This window comes from Hyalella azteca, unplaced genomic scaffold (genome assembly GCF_000764305.2).
Source record: "Hyalella azteca isolate HAZT.00-mixed unplaced genomic scaffold, Hazt_2.0.2 contig13563, whole genome shotgun sequence".
Taxonomy (NCBI): Eukaryota; Metazoa; Arthropoda; class Malacostraca; order Amphipoda; family Hyalellidae; genus Hyalella; species Hyalella azteca.
The window spans coordinates 95197-112832 of NW_025943479.1; the positions used below are offsets into that span (position 1 = coordinate 95197).

The following is a 17636-nucleotide window of genomic DNA, read 5'->3' on the forward strand; positions in this document are numbered from 1 at the left end:
GGGCGAATGCCGGCTATTATCCCTGCTTTGCTTCTGCACAAATATTTCACCGATCGGTTGTGCCTCTTGTGCTATTTAATGAACAGCAAAATTCCAATTATAATGCATATATGCTGAATTTTGTATTTCATTATTTCTGTTCTAGTCAATTCGATTTTTTTATTCAAATCGCAGTTCAAGGAGGAATGCACCTCGGGTCTTGTAATTTTGTTAAGCGAAAGAATGTTTAGGAATATTTTTAAGGAGCATAGAAACGCTTTGGACATTCTCGGGTAGTGGCACCAGACTGTATCAATGATGCCTTACTTTCCTGTATGGACAATGCATTGTGTACCAAATCTTTGTATGAATACCACGGAGATAGCACACGATATAACATACTCAATAACAGCTGGTGTACTCTTTATCTTCTATTATCTTCCCCTAATTGGCTGGGTCTTAACATCCATCTATCGCTTGAATTAAGTTTTAGGTCACAGAAACGGAATATAATACAATATACCACCACAAAATGCGTTGACGTTTCGAACAAATATCCCCGTTTGGAATTAATGGTGTTAGATTTCCCCTTTTAATCGGTTTCAATTGGTGAAATTGTTTCTGAACATGTAACACTGGCGATCGACGATCAGTGATCGATCATGTCACATTCAGTTATTTCTGCGGAGAAATGTTTAGTCGGAGGTAATGTGTATAATTTTCTAGCACAAGTGCTGAAAATGTGCTTTGATCTGTTACTTTTATCCTATTGAAAAGCCCATTAATTAGAGCAATCAAAATAGATTTTTTTAAAATGGAGTGTGTTCGAAAAGTTACGTCCTCGCAACATATCGAGTACCTATTGAAACGAATGTACATTGAGTGAGTTACTACATCTCAATCACCATCGAAGTTTGAAATTGAAGACTGGACCTGGAAATGTGCCTCATTATCCTGTTGCAATGGTACAATGGAAGATAATGCTTGGAAGACGAGGCGTCGAGAACGGTTGAGAAGACTGGCGTTCTGCAATCTTCATCTGTGTATGTGCCTGCCCACCGCACCACAAATTATGTCTACACGTTTCTTGGGAGTCGTTTGAACATTTGGTTACTTAATGATAAGATTCGGTGACGTGTGAAATTCTTTATCCTGCCCTGTCTGTTCTCTTTGGTTCTTCCGAAACAAGTGTTAATAAAAAGTTGTACAAACTCGAAGCAATGGATTGGATAGAGGCTTGGGATGAGCACCACGTTTGTATGATAATGATCCGCTTGACATTGCCTGCTGCATAACAATAACAACACGGTGTTGCTGCTGCGGCTCCTCTCCCTTTATTGTGCCTGCCATCAACACACACACGCAATAATGGATAATTTCATGCGAGCACCTCATTCTCATCATCTCCTTCCTCCTTCTCTATTATGTGCCTGCTGCTGCTCCTGTCTTACTTAATTGCTTTTCATGGAGTATATCATACGGCTCTTGTTAATAATCATTTTAATAAACAAAGTTCAAAACTACTCACACTTAAATTCGAGTGCCATAAGTCCTGCTCCTGTGTCCTGACTCATAGAAACCATGCTGTAATCAGCTAGAGGCAAAGTATTTCGTGACGGAAAGTCCAAATGAAATGATGCATTACTCGAGACCTCGTACGGGTTTTGATTTAGGTGAGACACCACTGATAGTCGGTGGCGCTGTCTGGAAGCGGGTGCTAAGGGCTGGTGCTATCTGTCACAGGAGGCGCTGAATGGACTCATCCACTGACGCCGTGGTGGGCGAGTGTTTTGCCTGTTCTTGCTAGACATCACCAGGAGCAGCAGCAGCAACAACAACAGCAACACCACCACTCCTCACTGCATAACGCTCGTGCTGGTTTTTTACATCCACCACCGGCAGCCACTACCCCACCTAAACTCATACACTCTAGCCTTGCCACGTGGCCGGGCAGTAGCCGCGAGAACAGCTCGTCGGCAGGCTCGGGTACAAATTGGATCGGCTCGGGCGTTGTCGGAGGTAGAGCGGGTAACAGGATGAGCGGCGGTGGTGGCGGTAACAACCCGACACCCCAGTGGCTGACGGGTCTAGATCAGGTATCTTTGGTGACAGCGCTAGGCAAAGAAGTCTCCCCACAAATGGTTCAGGCTTTGCAGGCTGTCGCCACCAAAAGAGAGAGCTTCTCCTCTGCTGCCAAGCTTCACTGTGTCTCTGTCACAACTCTCTGGCGGTACTATAAGAAACTCAACATGCAAGATACCCAAAGATCTGTAGCCATTCCTTCACCTTCCAACGCCACCACCACACCATCTTTTTTACCCTGACCTTTGTTATGTAACCGTTATGTTAACTAGACTGCCTTATCAATAGCGTACTCATGAACACGCCAATCTTCTTGCTTCACATATACTTCATGTTTACATATACTTATTGTTCGTGCAATTTCGTCGAGAATTGCAAAGCAGCTCGTCCGTTTACTCCAAGTAGGTAAAACCCGATCGATTCCGTTATATTTGCATTGTTGCTCAAAATTTAAATTAAACCTTGTCCATTTCTTCCATGAATTGTATGTACATTATTCCGTGTTCTACGAGAACACTAGTTTTATATACGTGACTTTAATAGATGAGCTTTGCCAAGTCACGGAAAATTGTTTGATGTTATTTGAGGGAAGGTAGCACTTTTCACGACTCATGAAATATTCAGTTAAAATGCACCAAATTTGTGATAATTTTCTCTTGTGATGTACTCGTAATCGGTGGATAAGGAAGTTTAAGCAGTACCTTGCGTAAGCTATACATTGGGCTGTGATTGGTGGTAGATCGAACAGTCTTTTGCTCCGTGAGAGGATCAAGTGGAGGCTTGAAGTGTCGTATGCGTTCTACACATCTCGTTGAAATAAATTGATCTTGTGTGTTACTGACCAATAGCAATGAGGTACGACTTCTCATAATCAAAGTACGGTTCTTGTTGATACCATCTGATGGAAAGAAGAAATATTATTAACACGCTGTGAATAAATTTATTTATATGATGTATAAGGCGCTAATTTTCATGTAATCGTTATCACATCATTGATTAATATTATTGAACTTGCCTAACTTTAATTTGTAATAGGGAAGTTCAGAGTTTCCATAAATCAGTGAATTGGCTTTCCCGCTGAAATAAATTAGAAAGAAAGTTGTTGATCGGAGGTGTCTCCGAAGCCAAGGTCGTCGACATTGATTCGATGATATTGATAAGTTCAGGTATTGACGGAAAAATTCATTCAACTCGGACATCATTGTTGCTTTGACCCACGATACAATCTAGGATATTGGCATGTTTAAATCCTTTAGTCATGGAAGTGGGGCGATGTTTAAGGCATCATTGCATCTCCCCTATTCTTCATAGAAGACTTTTTTTGGTATTATCGGAAACTTAGAAATTCATTTGTGTTAACTCATCGTGAAACAACATACGGCTGTGTTCTAAGTTTGAGTGAATCGTAGTCCCGTAGCCGTCGTTATTTAAGTTTAAAGTATACCTGTTTAATTTTTTTGAAGGAAAAAGAATGGACTTGGTTTGAGGCTTCAATGAGTTATTTTGGAAATAAAGCGCTTCGTTAAAAGCGCAGGCCATCATCTTTAAATCTTGGCTTAGAAGGACTACTAGTTTTCCTTAGCTTGGTTTGTGCAACTTCCAAACCTTTCCAGATCATGAATCTGGAATCTTTGTATTCTCTATCGAAATGATTCCAACACATCCTTACCAGATGCTTAATCTACTCTAGTACTTGTAATCGAATGACACGAATGTTTTGTTACCTTACAGTTATGTATTCAAACTTTTTACATAAGTCGCTTGTACCGTGTGCCGCCGAATTTCTTAAGTCTACTTTAGGAAGACATTTATAAGTGACCTGTACTTTGCTCACATTTTCAGGTTCTAGGGAATCTCATCCTCACCAGGAACTTTTTTCTTATGTTTTTCAGCGGTTGCCTTGTTTGTATAGTTCATGAAGAACCTAACAGTGGCATCACTGCTTGGACACCAAATTCGGCTTTGAACAGCCTTCTCAATAGGTTACTTACGTAGAAAAGTTTGTACTTGGCTTTATCTCTCAGTTCAAACGTTACCCAATAGGAGATTTTGCGAGTACGAGTCACAGTTGGTTGAGATTACCGTTATTTATTGTAGTTAGTTCAAGAGATTATTAGTTTTTGTTGTAGTTGAAATATTGTTATACTTATTGTAATTATTTACAACACCTATTTGTATTTGAGTTCTATGGTGCTACGTCTCTCAAGTCAGCTTATAACAAATGCTCAAACTCCGTAAGTCTACTCGAGACACCGTATAGGGTAGCGTTATTCGGGTGCTATAACACAACCATTTAGTTCTTAATCATAGGTGGAGCTTCCTTCTCACCACTTGAGCTCATAGTTTGAGTGCTGGACTCGTCTGCTCGCTCTTCTTGCGTTAACCGACATGTTGTGTTCGCTTCTTTTTATGGCTTCTGTCAGTAAATTGCTTGTTGCATTTTCTGTTGTGTATTTTGGTAGTGAAATAAGGAAGGAGGTATTAACCTTGCTGCAGGCTACTAAGTCTTCTTAATTGTACAACCCAATACCTTGATGACATTCTGCTACTAACACTTCTATAGCGCATACAAAATCATTAATTTCGACGACGCGGTTATTTTACCGTTAGATATGTTTTTGTTTTGTTTTGCCTTTCCGTCTTGGATTAATTTCCTCATGTTTAGCTAAGTAGCCTGATTATGTTGATGGGACCAATACCGCAAACCATGACTTCAAAGTTGCTGTTGCTGGGTAGGTAGTAACAATAGACGGTTTTATGGGTGATTAGCATGTTATGTCCTAACTGGACAGAAAAATTTTTGTTTCCCGTTGATTTGACCGTACAAAGCAAGAAAAAAAATACGGACTTTGTTAATAACTTTGTGAGAGGCGTCTAACAGTGCATTCATTGCTTAATAAATATCGTATTTTTAAATATGTAATAAATCCTAGAAGAATCTGGCCAAATATAGAATTCGAGGGAATAAAATGAAATTGCTCGACATCAAGTCACTGCCGCATTTATGGTTCTTTAACAACGGCATGAACCGTTTAAAATTAGGGAATGAGAGTTGAAATGATCGCATTAAAAAGTGTTTAACAAAATTAGAAATTGATTTAACGTTCATCAAAGTTATGTATGTACGATCATATTTTAGTGGCAATAATTTATTTTTTATTCGGCTTGTGATCTTTCGACACTTACTTTCTACCGATCATTTGAAGCCGAAATTTGAAATCCGCCCCAATTCGCATTCGCATGTGTTTCTTGAATGTATTGTTTTTTGTCGAGATTTCAAGATATGCCAGATATGCATTCTCCAAATATATAAGTTATAAATGAGGTGAGATTTTGTGTCTGATAATTCTAGTTGAGCAGATAGGTGAATGTTGGAATGATGTTCTTAGATTGGCAAGTTATTGATATCCGCGTGGGTTCTTGCTAGCCAAAATTGCCCTTGGTTCCTTATTAGGCTTACTTAATTAAAATCTCGTGGACTATGTATGGATAACAGAAAAAAATTACACACTAGTTTTAGGCGCAAATTTGTTACCTGATTAGTGCGCTAGAGTTGAATTTGGTTGAACAGCAACTGAATCCTTTCTACCAAGTTGTATTTCGTTGGTATTTAGTGTCCTTAGTTCTAAGAAGTTCAGCATTATCATGAGATAATTCAGTTATCATTCAGTTTACTCATAACTGGAGCCATAATTGGTAAAAGACATAGAGTTAAGTGAGATTTACTCAACATTTCTTGCTTTGTGCTAGCTTCATTTGGTGCCTTCTTCAGTTCCGATTTAGATTTTAGCTTGTTTTTAGCATGTTGTAGACTATAGTATCGATTAAATTTATTAGGTTTTCAATCTTGTTTATGATTCCAAGTGATCTTCGTAAATGATCCCAAAGTTTAGTATATAATTGGCTAGTTAGATTCAACGTACTTAGTATTTTTCTGTAAATTGAAAACTATGCTGTCAATCGCGCATTGAATTAGTTATTTTTAACCGAAGATACGAGTGATTGTGGTACCAATTCGAACACTAAAATTCTTTTAGCAATATTTTTTCTGACGCCGATTTTTTGTCGCATGCAAAATTTTGGTTCTCCTTGAACTATTGGCATTTTCATTGAAGATCACAACCGTAACATTGAATTGTTGATTTCGCTATATGCTTCTTTCAACGAAATACACATTTCATACGGGAACATATAATAACCTGATAAACTTCGTTGAAAATGAGGTAACGGTAATTACTTTAATTACAAATGTAACAGTTGTGAGGGACCACGAAATTCCAATACATTGGCATTGAAAGTCATCAATAGCAGACATGAACGCTTCGTGTTTCATCTCAACGCATATTTCCTGCATTTAAACTGGGTATTTAATTGGGTATTTGTTACTTTCCTTTATTTTTATATTATAGTTTATGGATTGGCCTGTAGGGGTATTTGTTACTTTCCTTTATTTTTATATTATAGTTTATGGATTGGCCTGTAGCGAGTATGTCATTCAGAGTGTGAAACAATCTTAGTATCACGGGTGCCTCAGCTCAGTCACTCGAGTTTATTTCAATTGAGCAAGAAGACAAAAATAAGCAATTATTCCCGTATCACACTAGTACAGATGAGTTGCCTCGAGCCTCACAGCAACCCACTGCTAGCGTCTCGCCAGTCTTCGTGAATACAATGCATGTTTTTTTTACAAAAGTTCTGTTGCAGGTATTGATTGATTGATTTAATTATTAAACGATTTGTTTTAATTTTTCAAAATTCCTGACTTATGTTCTAGTTCTATATTTATTCATTGCCTAGTCTCAATGAAATAAATTTGTTGGCTCAGTAATTCGATTAGATTTAAATGCATTTATAAACCCTTGGTGTTGATATCTAGTAGTTCTCGTGTCAAATTGAATTTAAACCCCGGAAATTACTCTTCGACGTTTGATTAAAATGGAAGAATGGAACTTGTAATGCCTTGAGAGTTGGAAGGCTCGTTTATAGAGTGTTGACTAGCAGTCCCGGTGTGTTTGCACTGCGTATAACTAATATATTGCGTCTTCCTTCCCACACAACGGCCGGTGGTTGCGATGGGGAGATTCTTCCCATTTATAGCAATACCAGACATTCTGTTTTTCAGGTGCCCTGTCGCTTAAGCCAGCCCACACCATAATTCCACACGATAGTGTAAACTTTCAGGTCTGGTTAACATGACCTCTTTGTTCTTCCAATCCTGCGTTGAGGCGTTGATGAAACGAAATATCTGTTGTTTGAGGTCCGTCTCATCTCAAGTTTTCTATTACTTGTTTATGAATTTTTCTTATAGTCACTACATGATCTATTCTAGCGCCGTTTCTGCCGGCGATCTAGCGATCTTCATTTGGACTAGACAAAATGAATCTAGCGATCTAGCGATCTTCATTAGACAAAATGAATGCAACAAATTTTCTTCACTAGTGATTTCGTTCGTTCTATTTTGCTTGCGTATTCTAACTATCTATGGAGATTGTTTATATTCATTATGGTTAGCTGAATATTGTGTGCAATTTTTATGCCAAATAATACATTTGGGTTTCATTATTCTCCGTTCTTCGATTATATTTTCATTTCTATGACTAAATGAACCTAAATGGCGTGCAGTTTCTGCGACAATTTGCTAGTTAAACGAAAAATAAGACTTATGTGTGAGTTGTTAAAACATTTGATTTGAGGAAAATAACCTATATCATTAGTCTTCCTGTTACGTGAACTGGATAGTTCACTTTTATTGGCATTGTTTTTTTAGCCATTTATTTGCTCTAAAGATAAGGTTGTTATTGTACGCTGCGTTCTCATCTTATTTTGTGTTCCGCTTAGCAATGCTGGTTGCGTTGTTCACTTGCACGTATCTTTGTTCAGACATTGACCTGCTTCACATTCTATTATGCAGAACATGTCGCTCACTCACCAGTGTAATTCCTGCTTATTTTTATGGTGCATAATAAACTTTGGCAATTCTTGTTTTATTATTTACCTTGTTGTATGCATCTTATTAATTCTATCAACGTTCATATTCTGTTTTATCCTTTGGGTGCAAGAGAACGTGTATTATTTTGAAGCTGAGTCTGTTCATGGCAATTTTTGATCAAATGATATGAGATTGATCCTGTGCGGGTGGAATCTTATTAATTGTGCGATTATTTTCCTTTAGACTGATCTTATGAATGCGTTCATGTTGGCCTCGAATTTTCAAGCAAAAATGAATGTTTGGAGCATCGATTCTCTCAATGACCGCTTCAAACTTGAATGATAACTCATGGCTGTAGTTGAAATCTCCATGGCGACACATCAGTTTGAATTCAAAGCGTCTGCGAAAACAGTCTCCACTTGAGTATTTTGATGGGCTTCGTGTTGGATGGATCTGCTATCGTGAGGTTTTATTATTTATGTTACCTATACTAATTTTGAACTTTTATCATATTTAGATGGTGGCAAAGAAACGCTTCATGTATGGTCTCGTATAAATGTACATCTGTATACGTCCGAGACGAGTTTAACGAATTCACTCGTCGTAGACGGTGACCGAGAACTTAATTTCAGTCTTAACAGGTGTTCGTATACTTTCATGTGATGCTTGCGATATAAATGTTTGAATTATACTGGTAGATATGTTTTCACATTCTTAATACATTATTGAACTGTATTAAAAACCTGGTGCAATTATCAAGCTTTACTCTCGTCTGTTGTTTTAAAATACTAATAAGTGTAAAATATAATTTGACTTGATCGACACAGCCGTGCTTGACTTGTCTCTGAAATGCACTTCAGAACTCATTTTGAAAATTTTTGCTGTAACCCTAACAAAATTTAGAGTCGCCCCTGCTTCTGGTAGTCGAAATCAGAAGCTGCCGCGTCTGTAAATTTTCACTGGGAATAGAATGTAGGCGACTTGTTTCCTTATAGTAAACACATTTGTTAGTTACTTCATGGGCTGGCTCGCTAGTTCAGTGAACATTTCACCCACTATGTGAAGCCTGAATGTATAGCGCTGGCTGGCGTTGACGTTGTTCCCTTGCGTTTTTTATTGTATCACTTTGTGAATGACTCAAGTATCAGCTTTAATTATGTTTCGATCGAAGCTGACTCGAATTCAATAATTGTTTTCGAAGTTTATAGTCTAAATATTATGCTTTTCCCTGTTGACGAACTTTGATTCTTTTATTTCGAATTCGTTATTTATTCCGTGTGGTGAGTAGAGCATGATGTAGTGTGGAATAGTGACTAAGCATGTTACTCTGAGTTGCATGGGGCGTAGTATTTCTCGTCTGAGAGCGGGATGACGTTCACCAATTTACTAGACTTTTATTTTCTCGTGCGAAACGTCGACCCTATTACATCGTCATTCCCGCCAGATGACGTTTGATTATGTAGCTGCATCTAATATGAATCTTTTTCACGCTTATCTTGTTCATTTCTGAGTTGTTGTCACCAATGTCATCCATTACCGAGATTTTTACAATAATTTTGTCCATTATCCAGTCTTTTGACACCGATGCAATTCGTTTCTGAATCTTTGAAGGCCAATCCGCGTGCAAATTATTGTCAAGTAAAATTTTGTGGACACTGTACCCTTACATTCATAATTTTTCCTTGCTGAAGACGTTTATAATACACAACCAATGTTTGTGTGAATCGATATGTTGTCTTTCAAAGTACTACGTGAACTTCTTGCTCCAAGCAGACGTCACTTGACCATTTTCATTGCCTATAACTAAAATGGTTGCCTTTGATAAAAAGCTCCATATTACATCTAATTTCTTCAGATTGTTAGCTTAATATTACCACTTGCCGTGACGTTAAAACATATCACGCATGCGGAGAGTCTGAAGGCAGGGATGTTGGTGCTCGGGTGAGGCCTCACTTCACTCTTTTCTCACCCTCACAGGCGGAGTGGATGAGTGCAGGTCCTTCACCCTGGCACCAGCATCCCCTTCCATCACCTCCACCACTTGTCACTTCACTTCATCCACGTTTGTTGCGACTTCTCCTCCTTCTTCATCTTCTACATCAGGCATCACAGGCGCTTCTGGGATGATACGTGTCGATGATTCATCCTCTGTGTCTCTCCGAAGAACTTCTGCAACCACTGAACTTTTTTCTACTTCTGATGAAGCTGTCAAGCCCACTTTGTGTCACAAAAATACCTCTGTAGATAATTATAAACAAAGTTTATCTCAGAGTCGCGAGAATTTGGTAAATGGAGTACCTCTTGCAAGCGAAGCTGATGGAAACTCGTTAGTTTCTTCTGATAAACAAATAACTGTGAATGAAACTGACTCGGAAATTTTTTCCAATTCTTGTGAGAGTACAATTCAAGGTAAAAATATTGCTGATGTAAATCAAAATGATCTACGAGACCATGTTGCAAATGCCGCATCAGTTGATGGCAACGATGGACCTAATACGTGTTCAACATCGGCAGCCAGCTTCGAAAATACTGTTATCAACTCTGATGTTGACGGTAAATCTTTCAGTTCGGACACTAAAGCTCCTGCAAGTCAGAGCCGCCATTCCACTCGTGCAGCGACGCCTTCGAAGGTTGCTGAATTCCAACGAAGAGAAAATAGTGAGAAATTGAAACCTAGCTGTAACGCGGATGCGTATGAACGCTCTAAAAATATGCTTAATGATACGAACCAAGTCATCAACATCACACCAACGACATCTGAATCGAAAACCAGCAGTTTGATTGCAGAAGCTCTGAAAAAATTAGCGAGCACTTCTAACTCGTTGACGATTGTTAATATTTCGACAAATCAAGGTTGTAGTGTGAAGCTTTCGGAAGCTAAAACCAAATTAGAAATCAAGAGCAGACTCAGTCAGCATCCTGTGTGCAAAGTTGAAGATACTGACGACCCTATGGAGACCAAAGAATTCAATTTCGATGTTGAAAATGTTTGTAAAAGCCCGCGAATCAATGCAGGATCTTCGAGCTCTCTAGAGTCAAAAGAGTTGCTTTCTAACCTGCTAAACAGCTCCAAAATGCAGTGTATTGAAGAGGCGTCTACTACTGCAGATCTTAACCACACAGCTGCCATGATGATGATGCTTAACAACAATAATACTACGGTAACTCCAGCACCATTGTGCCCCAACAGTTCTGCAGGTGCTGGCTTTAAACGTCCTCGAGTGCCTGATCACACTGCAGCCATGACTTCTTGTTTCCCACTAACTTCACACAACTCGACTAACGGATGCTCCCCTGCCAATAGCGGCAATAACACCCCCGTCTCTCCCAACGGGCCCCTGAACAACATCTCATTACCTTCGTTACTCGCACCTTTGGGACCTCACGCTCCCTCGTTTCTACTGTCGCCTCACTCGTGGCACCAGCAGTTTCGGTGTATGAGCCCCAACATGCTAATGGCTATCGAAGCCGTACGCGCTGGCAAAATGGGCTTCACGCAAGCAGGCCGCACGTTCGGCGTTAATGGGAGGACGCTCTGGGTATACTACAGGAGATTGGGGTACAAAGTCCACAATACTTTCAGAGGTCGTAGATCAAAAGATGCGTCATCTGGTAACAATATTATAGGTGGACTTTCTCAGCCACTCTCCTCGCATCAATTAAATAATAGCAATACTATTAATCATAACAGACTACCGCCCAATTTCAATACCAATTCGTCCATATTCTTCGGAAACACCAACAATAGCAACAATAATTTTGGCACTTTTGGAAACTCGGGTACAAATCTCTTATGTCGAGGCATGTCATCCGCAGGAATCAAATTACCAGCCGATGCACAGAATGCAGCTTTTCACAATTTTCAGTCCAAATTTTTTGATAGCTCTACAGGGAGCGACAGCTGCGATAACGTCGCCGCAAGTGTCTCAAGCGACTGCACGCCCATTCACGGCCTCGGTGGGAGTTCCAATAGCTCGGCCTCGTGCTTAGTTGGAGGCGCCACTAATGCTGCTGGCTTTGGCATATCTCATGAGCCCGGCAGTGAAGATACGAATAGAGACGTACCTTCACCATCGTCTTTAATAGGTCCAATGTTTGGTTCGGGATCGTCTTTCAGCGAGTCGGACGGCGGTGTGTACGGATCAACTAGCGGCGACCTCGGTTCAAACCAACTTATGAACTGCAGTCAGCAACAAGCAAGCTTTACCCAAGCTGCTGGATTCGGTCCTGTTTTTTTCGGCAACGGAAGTAATTTCGTCGGTTTCGGTGGCGATGGCACTTCTGCCTCTGGGCAATTACTGCCAGCGTCAAACTCTCTCGTCAAGCAAGAGCTCATTGACTCTTGTGCAGCAGAAAGGCAACTTGCTGAAGGCACGCGCGAAGTAGAAGAGGCTAACTCAACGTTAGAAGCCTTGCTTGAGGCTTGCACCAACCGCTCCAACTGGCAGCATAGCGCATAGTAAAGCAACCCTTCGTTTAGTGGCTTCAACGGTATTAAATAATTTTTCTGTCATGCCAAGCTTTACGTCTAAAACGTAATTTTTGTACGGATTATTTTTGGAAAAAGAAAATATGTTGAAGCCCTTGTATCATCAGTAAGGATCAATTCTCTTAGAAAAATTATCTATAATATCTTATTCTACCTTAGGTTAAGGAGCTGTATATTGGTCAACGAGTAAGGCACAGAATGGCATTCGGCACTAACACGTTAATGTCCTTGTAAAATGATCGTCCGAATGGTTCGTGCCATTTCAATCACAATGATTGTGCTATGTTTCTAGTCACTTATATTCGTTAGTGCCCTAAACGAATATATCAACCATATTTTCATGATGCATGACCACGCAGTATTGTAGGAGATACATAGTGATTTACAGAGGTATTATTTTCATGTTTATTGAGAAGTATTAAACATCGTTGTAGTGTGCACTAATATTTAATAAGATGTTTAAACAGTTGCTTATAGCTAAGTTCACCGCAATTTAAACACAAATTAGGTATTTAATTGTCTATGCATTAACTATGCCAGTGCAAGTCTCGTCTGTAAGAAAGTCCATTTTTTTATTCTTTCTCTATTTATATCTGCCTGTTTTTAGCGTCAATTGGCGCAATTTTTTCTTAAAATTAGGCTCTATGCTTAGAAGTCAACACAGTTAATTTTTTTTTATGGAATAGTTCAGCTACATTCTTTCCTTGCCGACGATATTCTTGTTACCGAAGCAATTCAGTGAATCACTGTGACCTTTCACAAATGTTTTGAACGATGTCTCAGTCGAGTGCTAAAACTTTGAATCCTTTTTTGAAAACTTGGATGCTTCTTGTTAAGCAAGCTTTTTCAGTTCATTTATATAAGTTTTTTATTATTGTTTTTTTAGTGACTACGGCATTTATTCCATTAAGCGTTAGGGTTGCTTAAATCTGTTGCGCATTGAATAAGCTCTGGACTCTATAATTTCTCTGTAGATATGTTGTTTGCATAGTTCGAGAAATTTATGTTGAAAGTTCTCTAAATTATGATCTCTCTACATAGTTCTCTAAATTATGGCAGCTTTAAAAACTGAACTAGCTACTCTGACTTCCGTTTAATCTTGAATATACTCTAGATGCTGTTAGCGTTGGTTTAAGTTTTATGTGTGCAGGCTCCCTGTCTACGAACTTTGTATACTGACTTGTTATAAGTGTAAATGCTCTTCAGCTCTAGGAGACTTGCGCGTAGACGTTTAGTCCAGACCAGTATTGTGGCGTCCATGTACCTTAGCTTAATGTTTATGTCCGTGTTAGTGCAATATTGTGACATAAGGTGCGTTCAGTTAGGCAGCTGTGTCATTGTTGGTTCTTGTTAAATTAGTTGGCTGTGTTTGTTTTCTTTTTTCCTCACAGGAATTCTTGTCCGTCGAATGGAATAGATTCTTGCTAGTGTTACTTTCTCTTGTCTAAGAAGTAGCTTCGAATTTATATTTAAGCATCACAATTGCTATATTTCAAGCGTTCACTTTCCTTTCGTGAGCCATGTTTCTTGAACCGAAATTTTATTGTAATTTTGTAACTGCAATTATTAATTTTACGTAACGGAAGAAAGTTATTGATGATCATCCGTGAGTATAATATGCGATTTTATTGTGATTTAAATATACCTTCATGTTTTGAAAGCAACAAACTGCTGTTTGCCTCAGTATACTGTTTCTTCAATCATCTCCAGCGAAAATTGTTCGTACCTAATTATATATGAATAGGTACCCGGTTATCCATTTCAAGAATTTTGTTTTATCAAGTGGCAAGTACGGTCTTGCACTTAGGACTTTCATCGGATTCAATTCCCAGCTATTTGAATCTCGTGCGAATTGGCCGCATTTGCTTGCACTGGCTCTTCTATTATTTATCCTGCATCATTAGCACTTTCTTATCTAGTAGCATTCTGCGGGTTCTTATGTTCGAAGCACGGGAAAGGTTACGTCCGATTGTAAGAACTTGATTTTAGATTCAACTTTCTCAATCCCCTCCAAAAGGCCATCGGATTCCCGAAGATGTAGTTAAATTATTCTAATTTTATGTGACAAAAACGGTTTATGTTTGTCTCGGTTTATCAATTATTTTAATAGAGACTTGTTATATTATTCAAATTGGCAACTAAAATTTTCTTATGGAATTTTCTTGTAATTTATTTGACTTACTTGGTTCCTGTCAGAGTGTAAGAAAGTTATTCATGCACATATCCGTTCTAGCTTCAAAAATCATTTGGGTTAATATTTCCATTTTTACGATGTAGTACTGATTTTAGACTTCAATTGAAATTCCTTTGAAGTATAAGTTATCGTTATCTCAAGTTATCATATCAATACTTTCTTCATTCTTCATTTTAAGTCTTCCTTTAAGCTAGGCGTTTTGTCCTTGGGAATTTTCTGACTCGGCCATCATCATTTTTAAATAAGCTTTAATGATGCACTTAGGAAACATATTCTTATCGTAATTACAACCCTTGTACTACATCACTGCAAGTTGTGCAAGGGTGAAATTATTTACTTCGGGGAATTTATAACAGTAAAGTTAGAGTTCTTCTTAACCCGTTCCATCGAAGTATTCTGGGTTCGTTCTCACTTTTTTCAGATACGAAGTACGAGACACGCTCCCGATTACGTGTCAACTTGTCAGAATTTTTGTGGCTTTGTTCCTTTATGTGACAGAAGAAAAAAACTTACTGAATTTGGTGCTCAGAAAAAATGTTTCTGAAATAATATTTTTATTTATTGTAATGATTTTAGATAGGAATTTAGACTAGAAAACTAGTGACACAAATATGTTGTGTTGTGCAGACTAACGGTATTTTAATTTTAGGGACATTGCACAAAACGTGCATCTGTTCTATACTTTGGTTGTGCGACGTATCTCTATCGTAATGAAGTTACAATAAACAATAAAATAAAATGCAGCTGCGCTTCATTTGCCCTTGTTACGATTATTGTAACGTAAGGTGTACTCATAGATAAAATCTTGGGTGCATTTCACAACTATTGCTTTCCAATTCGCTTTCTGCAAACTTGCAGATTTTTTACTGCGATTGAACAAACTTGCTGCTTTTTTTTGAAACTATGAACTCTAAATACAACAGGACGCAACCGCCGTGCTGTTCTTCAGCGCCAACCTGGCATTATCAGGGATGGTAGTTCCAGTCTCGGCTCCGTGGGCAAGCGTGTTAGCAAAGAAGAAGCGGCCGACGACGACTCTGCATCGGAATACAGTGCCCAAGGCAACTTATCGGTCTCTGCCATCTCCAGCTCATACGATTCCAGTGTGAGTGTGGAGACCGTAGTCTCATCAGTATCTGCCTTTACCGATGCTGAAATTCCAATCCACGGCACCAGCTCTTCACTGCTACAGGTTTGCTCCTAATGTGTCCTCACTGTTTTCAACTCTAAATTTTGTATAAAATGGGGATAGCTAATGCAATGCAATGGGGATAGCAAAATGGGGATAGCAAATTCGTTTTCTCTTGCATTTTCTCTGGTGTAACACTCAACGAAACTTTCTAGTTTTGCATTCTCGAGCTCCCGAATTTATCATGAGTGCCCCGCCAAAGAACTCCTGGAATTTAAACTGCTGGGCTCAGTTGCGGTTGGGGGTTTGTTATGCAGGTTGGTTCTCTTGCCCTTCTCTCTTTCTATCGTGTGCGGACGGCCAACGTATCGTGCATAGAACTTCTTGTACGAGTATTTTTTTTTTCTGTTATTGTTATCTAACTATCAGAAATGCTATTGCGCCATCTTTCTTACCTGCCTCAGCGCACTGGCCTTTTGAGACCTTCCGCCACTTTTCCGGTGGATATTTTTGTCAACATTTTATGTGAGATTGATTGAAAGATGCAGAGCTAATTAGCTGGGTGTCGCTACGTCATCCTCTTGCAACATCTATTGGATTATTGTACTCTCTTGCTTCATTATATTGTTTATTCGTAAACGTTTTGACTCTCGCAATTCTGCTAGAACTTTACTAATACATAATATAAATCACTTAGTCCTTGTAACTTTTAATTTAACTCACTTTTCTTAATATTTCATTCCTGTTGTTGGACTGGGCTTAGTGTTCAGAGAGCACCGTTAATTTCCATACACATTTTTGTTATCTAATCTCAGGTACCGGCAATGGTACTGTCATCCCCAAGAGAGACTGGGCCGCTCCCCAAACAAGTATCCCAGCCTGAATTTAGCGAGTCTCGGTCTGTGGTGCATCAGTACGGACAGCATCCTATGATGAGCCGTTCTGTCGGCTCCATCGGATCACCTGGCTCTTCAACTGGATACATTCACAATCCTACTACTTCGAGTAGCCAGCATCTACAAGTGATGCAAGTTTTCCTCAAACAACCACAACAACAGCAACAAAGTCGTGGGTCTACTCTAGGTAGCGAGCTGTCTCTTGGCACGGGCCCCGTTAATCTTCGGCCCATTCAGCCCAAGCCTGCTCTAGAAGGAGTTCTGCAAGGTCGTTCGGGTGTGTAGCTTTTTTTAGACGAGAGTCTCATGTTGTTTATAGTTAATTTCACTGTACGTTCGCTTTGTTTGCAAGGAAATATCCGGAAAATAATCAAGTCCCACCCTGGTCTGTCGTTTGAAAATTAACTTAAAACAAATATTTATACTTCAACTTTGAGCTTTCCTCATCTTCAATCAGGAAAGATCTATATTATTTCCGTTTCCCATCATTCCATGAAGAACCGAAGTTGTCAATTAAAATTTATATTTTTTGGCATGCACTCTTATAATACCCTACTGTTTGTTCCAGTTAAAGAAGAAATTAGTGGTTTATATCAGAGGAAAGAAACTACCTACCAGACTCCACTCATCCGCCTCACGCCTTCAGACGACGTTTCTTCTCTCTCAGGTGACATCATTAAATTGTTTGTAAAACAACGAATTTATTATATTTTTTATAGTTGTGGCAGAACAATGTCTCAAGTTTCTCTCCTAAGTAATATTGTAAAAACACTTAATAGTTCTGTCTTGTCTGTGGTCAGTTTCAGGACCTCCCTCACGTTTGCCCCGAGCTGTGAGTGAGGAGCCTCTGGCGTCGCGACAGCTTCATACCTCGATGGACCTTCTGGGACCCGGTCCGCTCATCCAAAGCGTGTCGGAGGTCAGGTTCCTGTATTATG

General features: G+C 39.2%; 1 protein-coding gene across 1 annotated transcript in view; it reads left to right on the forward strand.

The window, feature by feature from the left end:
* LOC108671788 (longitudinals lacking protein, isoforms H/M/V) overlaps positions 1-17636 on the forward strand; it is a 39983-nt gene that overhangs the window by 18505 nt on the left and 3842 nt on the right. Inside the window, exons 8-11 of the mRNA XM_018159365.2 lie at positions 15597-15865; positions 16618-16975; positions 17267-17365; positions 17499-17617. Of these exons, the coding sequence (XP_018014854.1) occupies positions 15597-15865; positions 16618-16975; positions 17267-17365; positions 17499-17617 (845 nt within the window). The remainder of the gene's footprint in view (positions 1-15596; positions 15866-16617; positions 16976-17266; positions 17366-17498; positions 17618-17636) is intronic.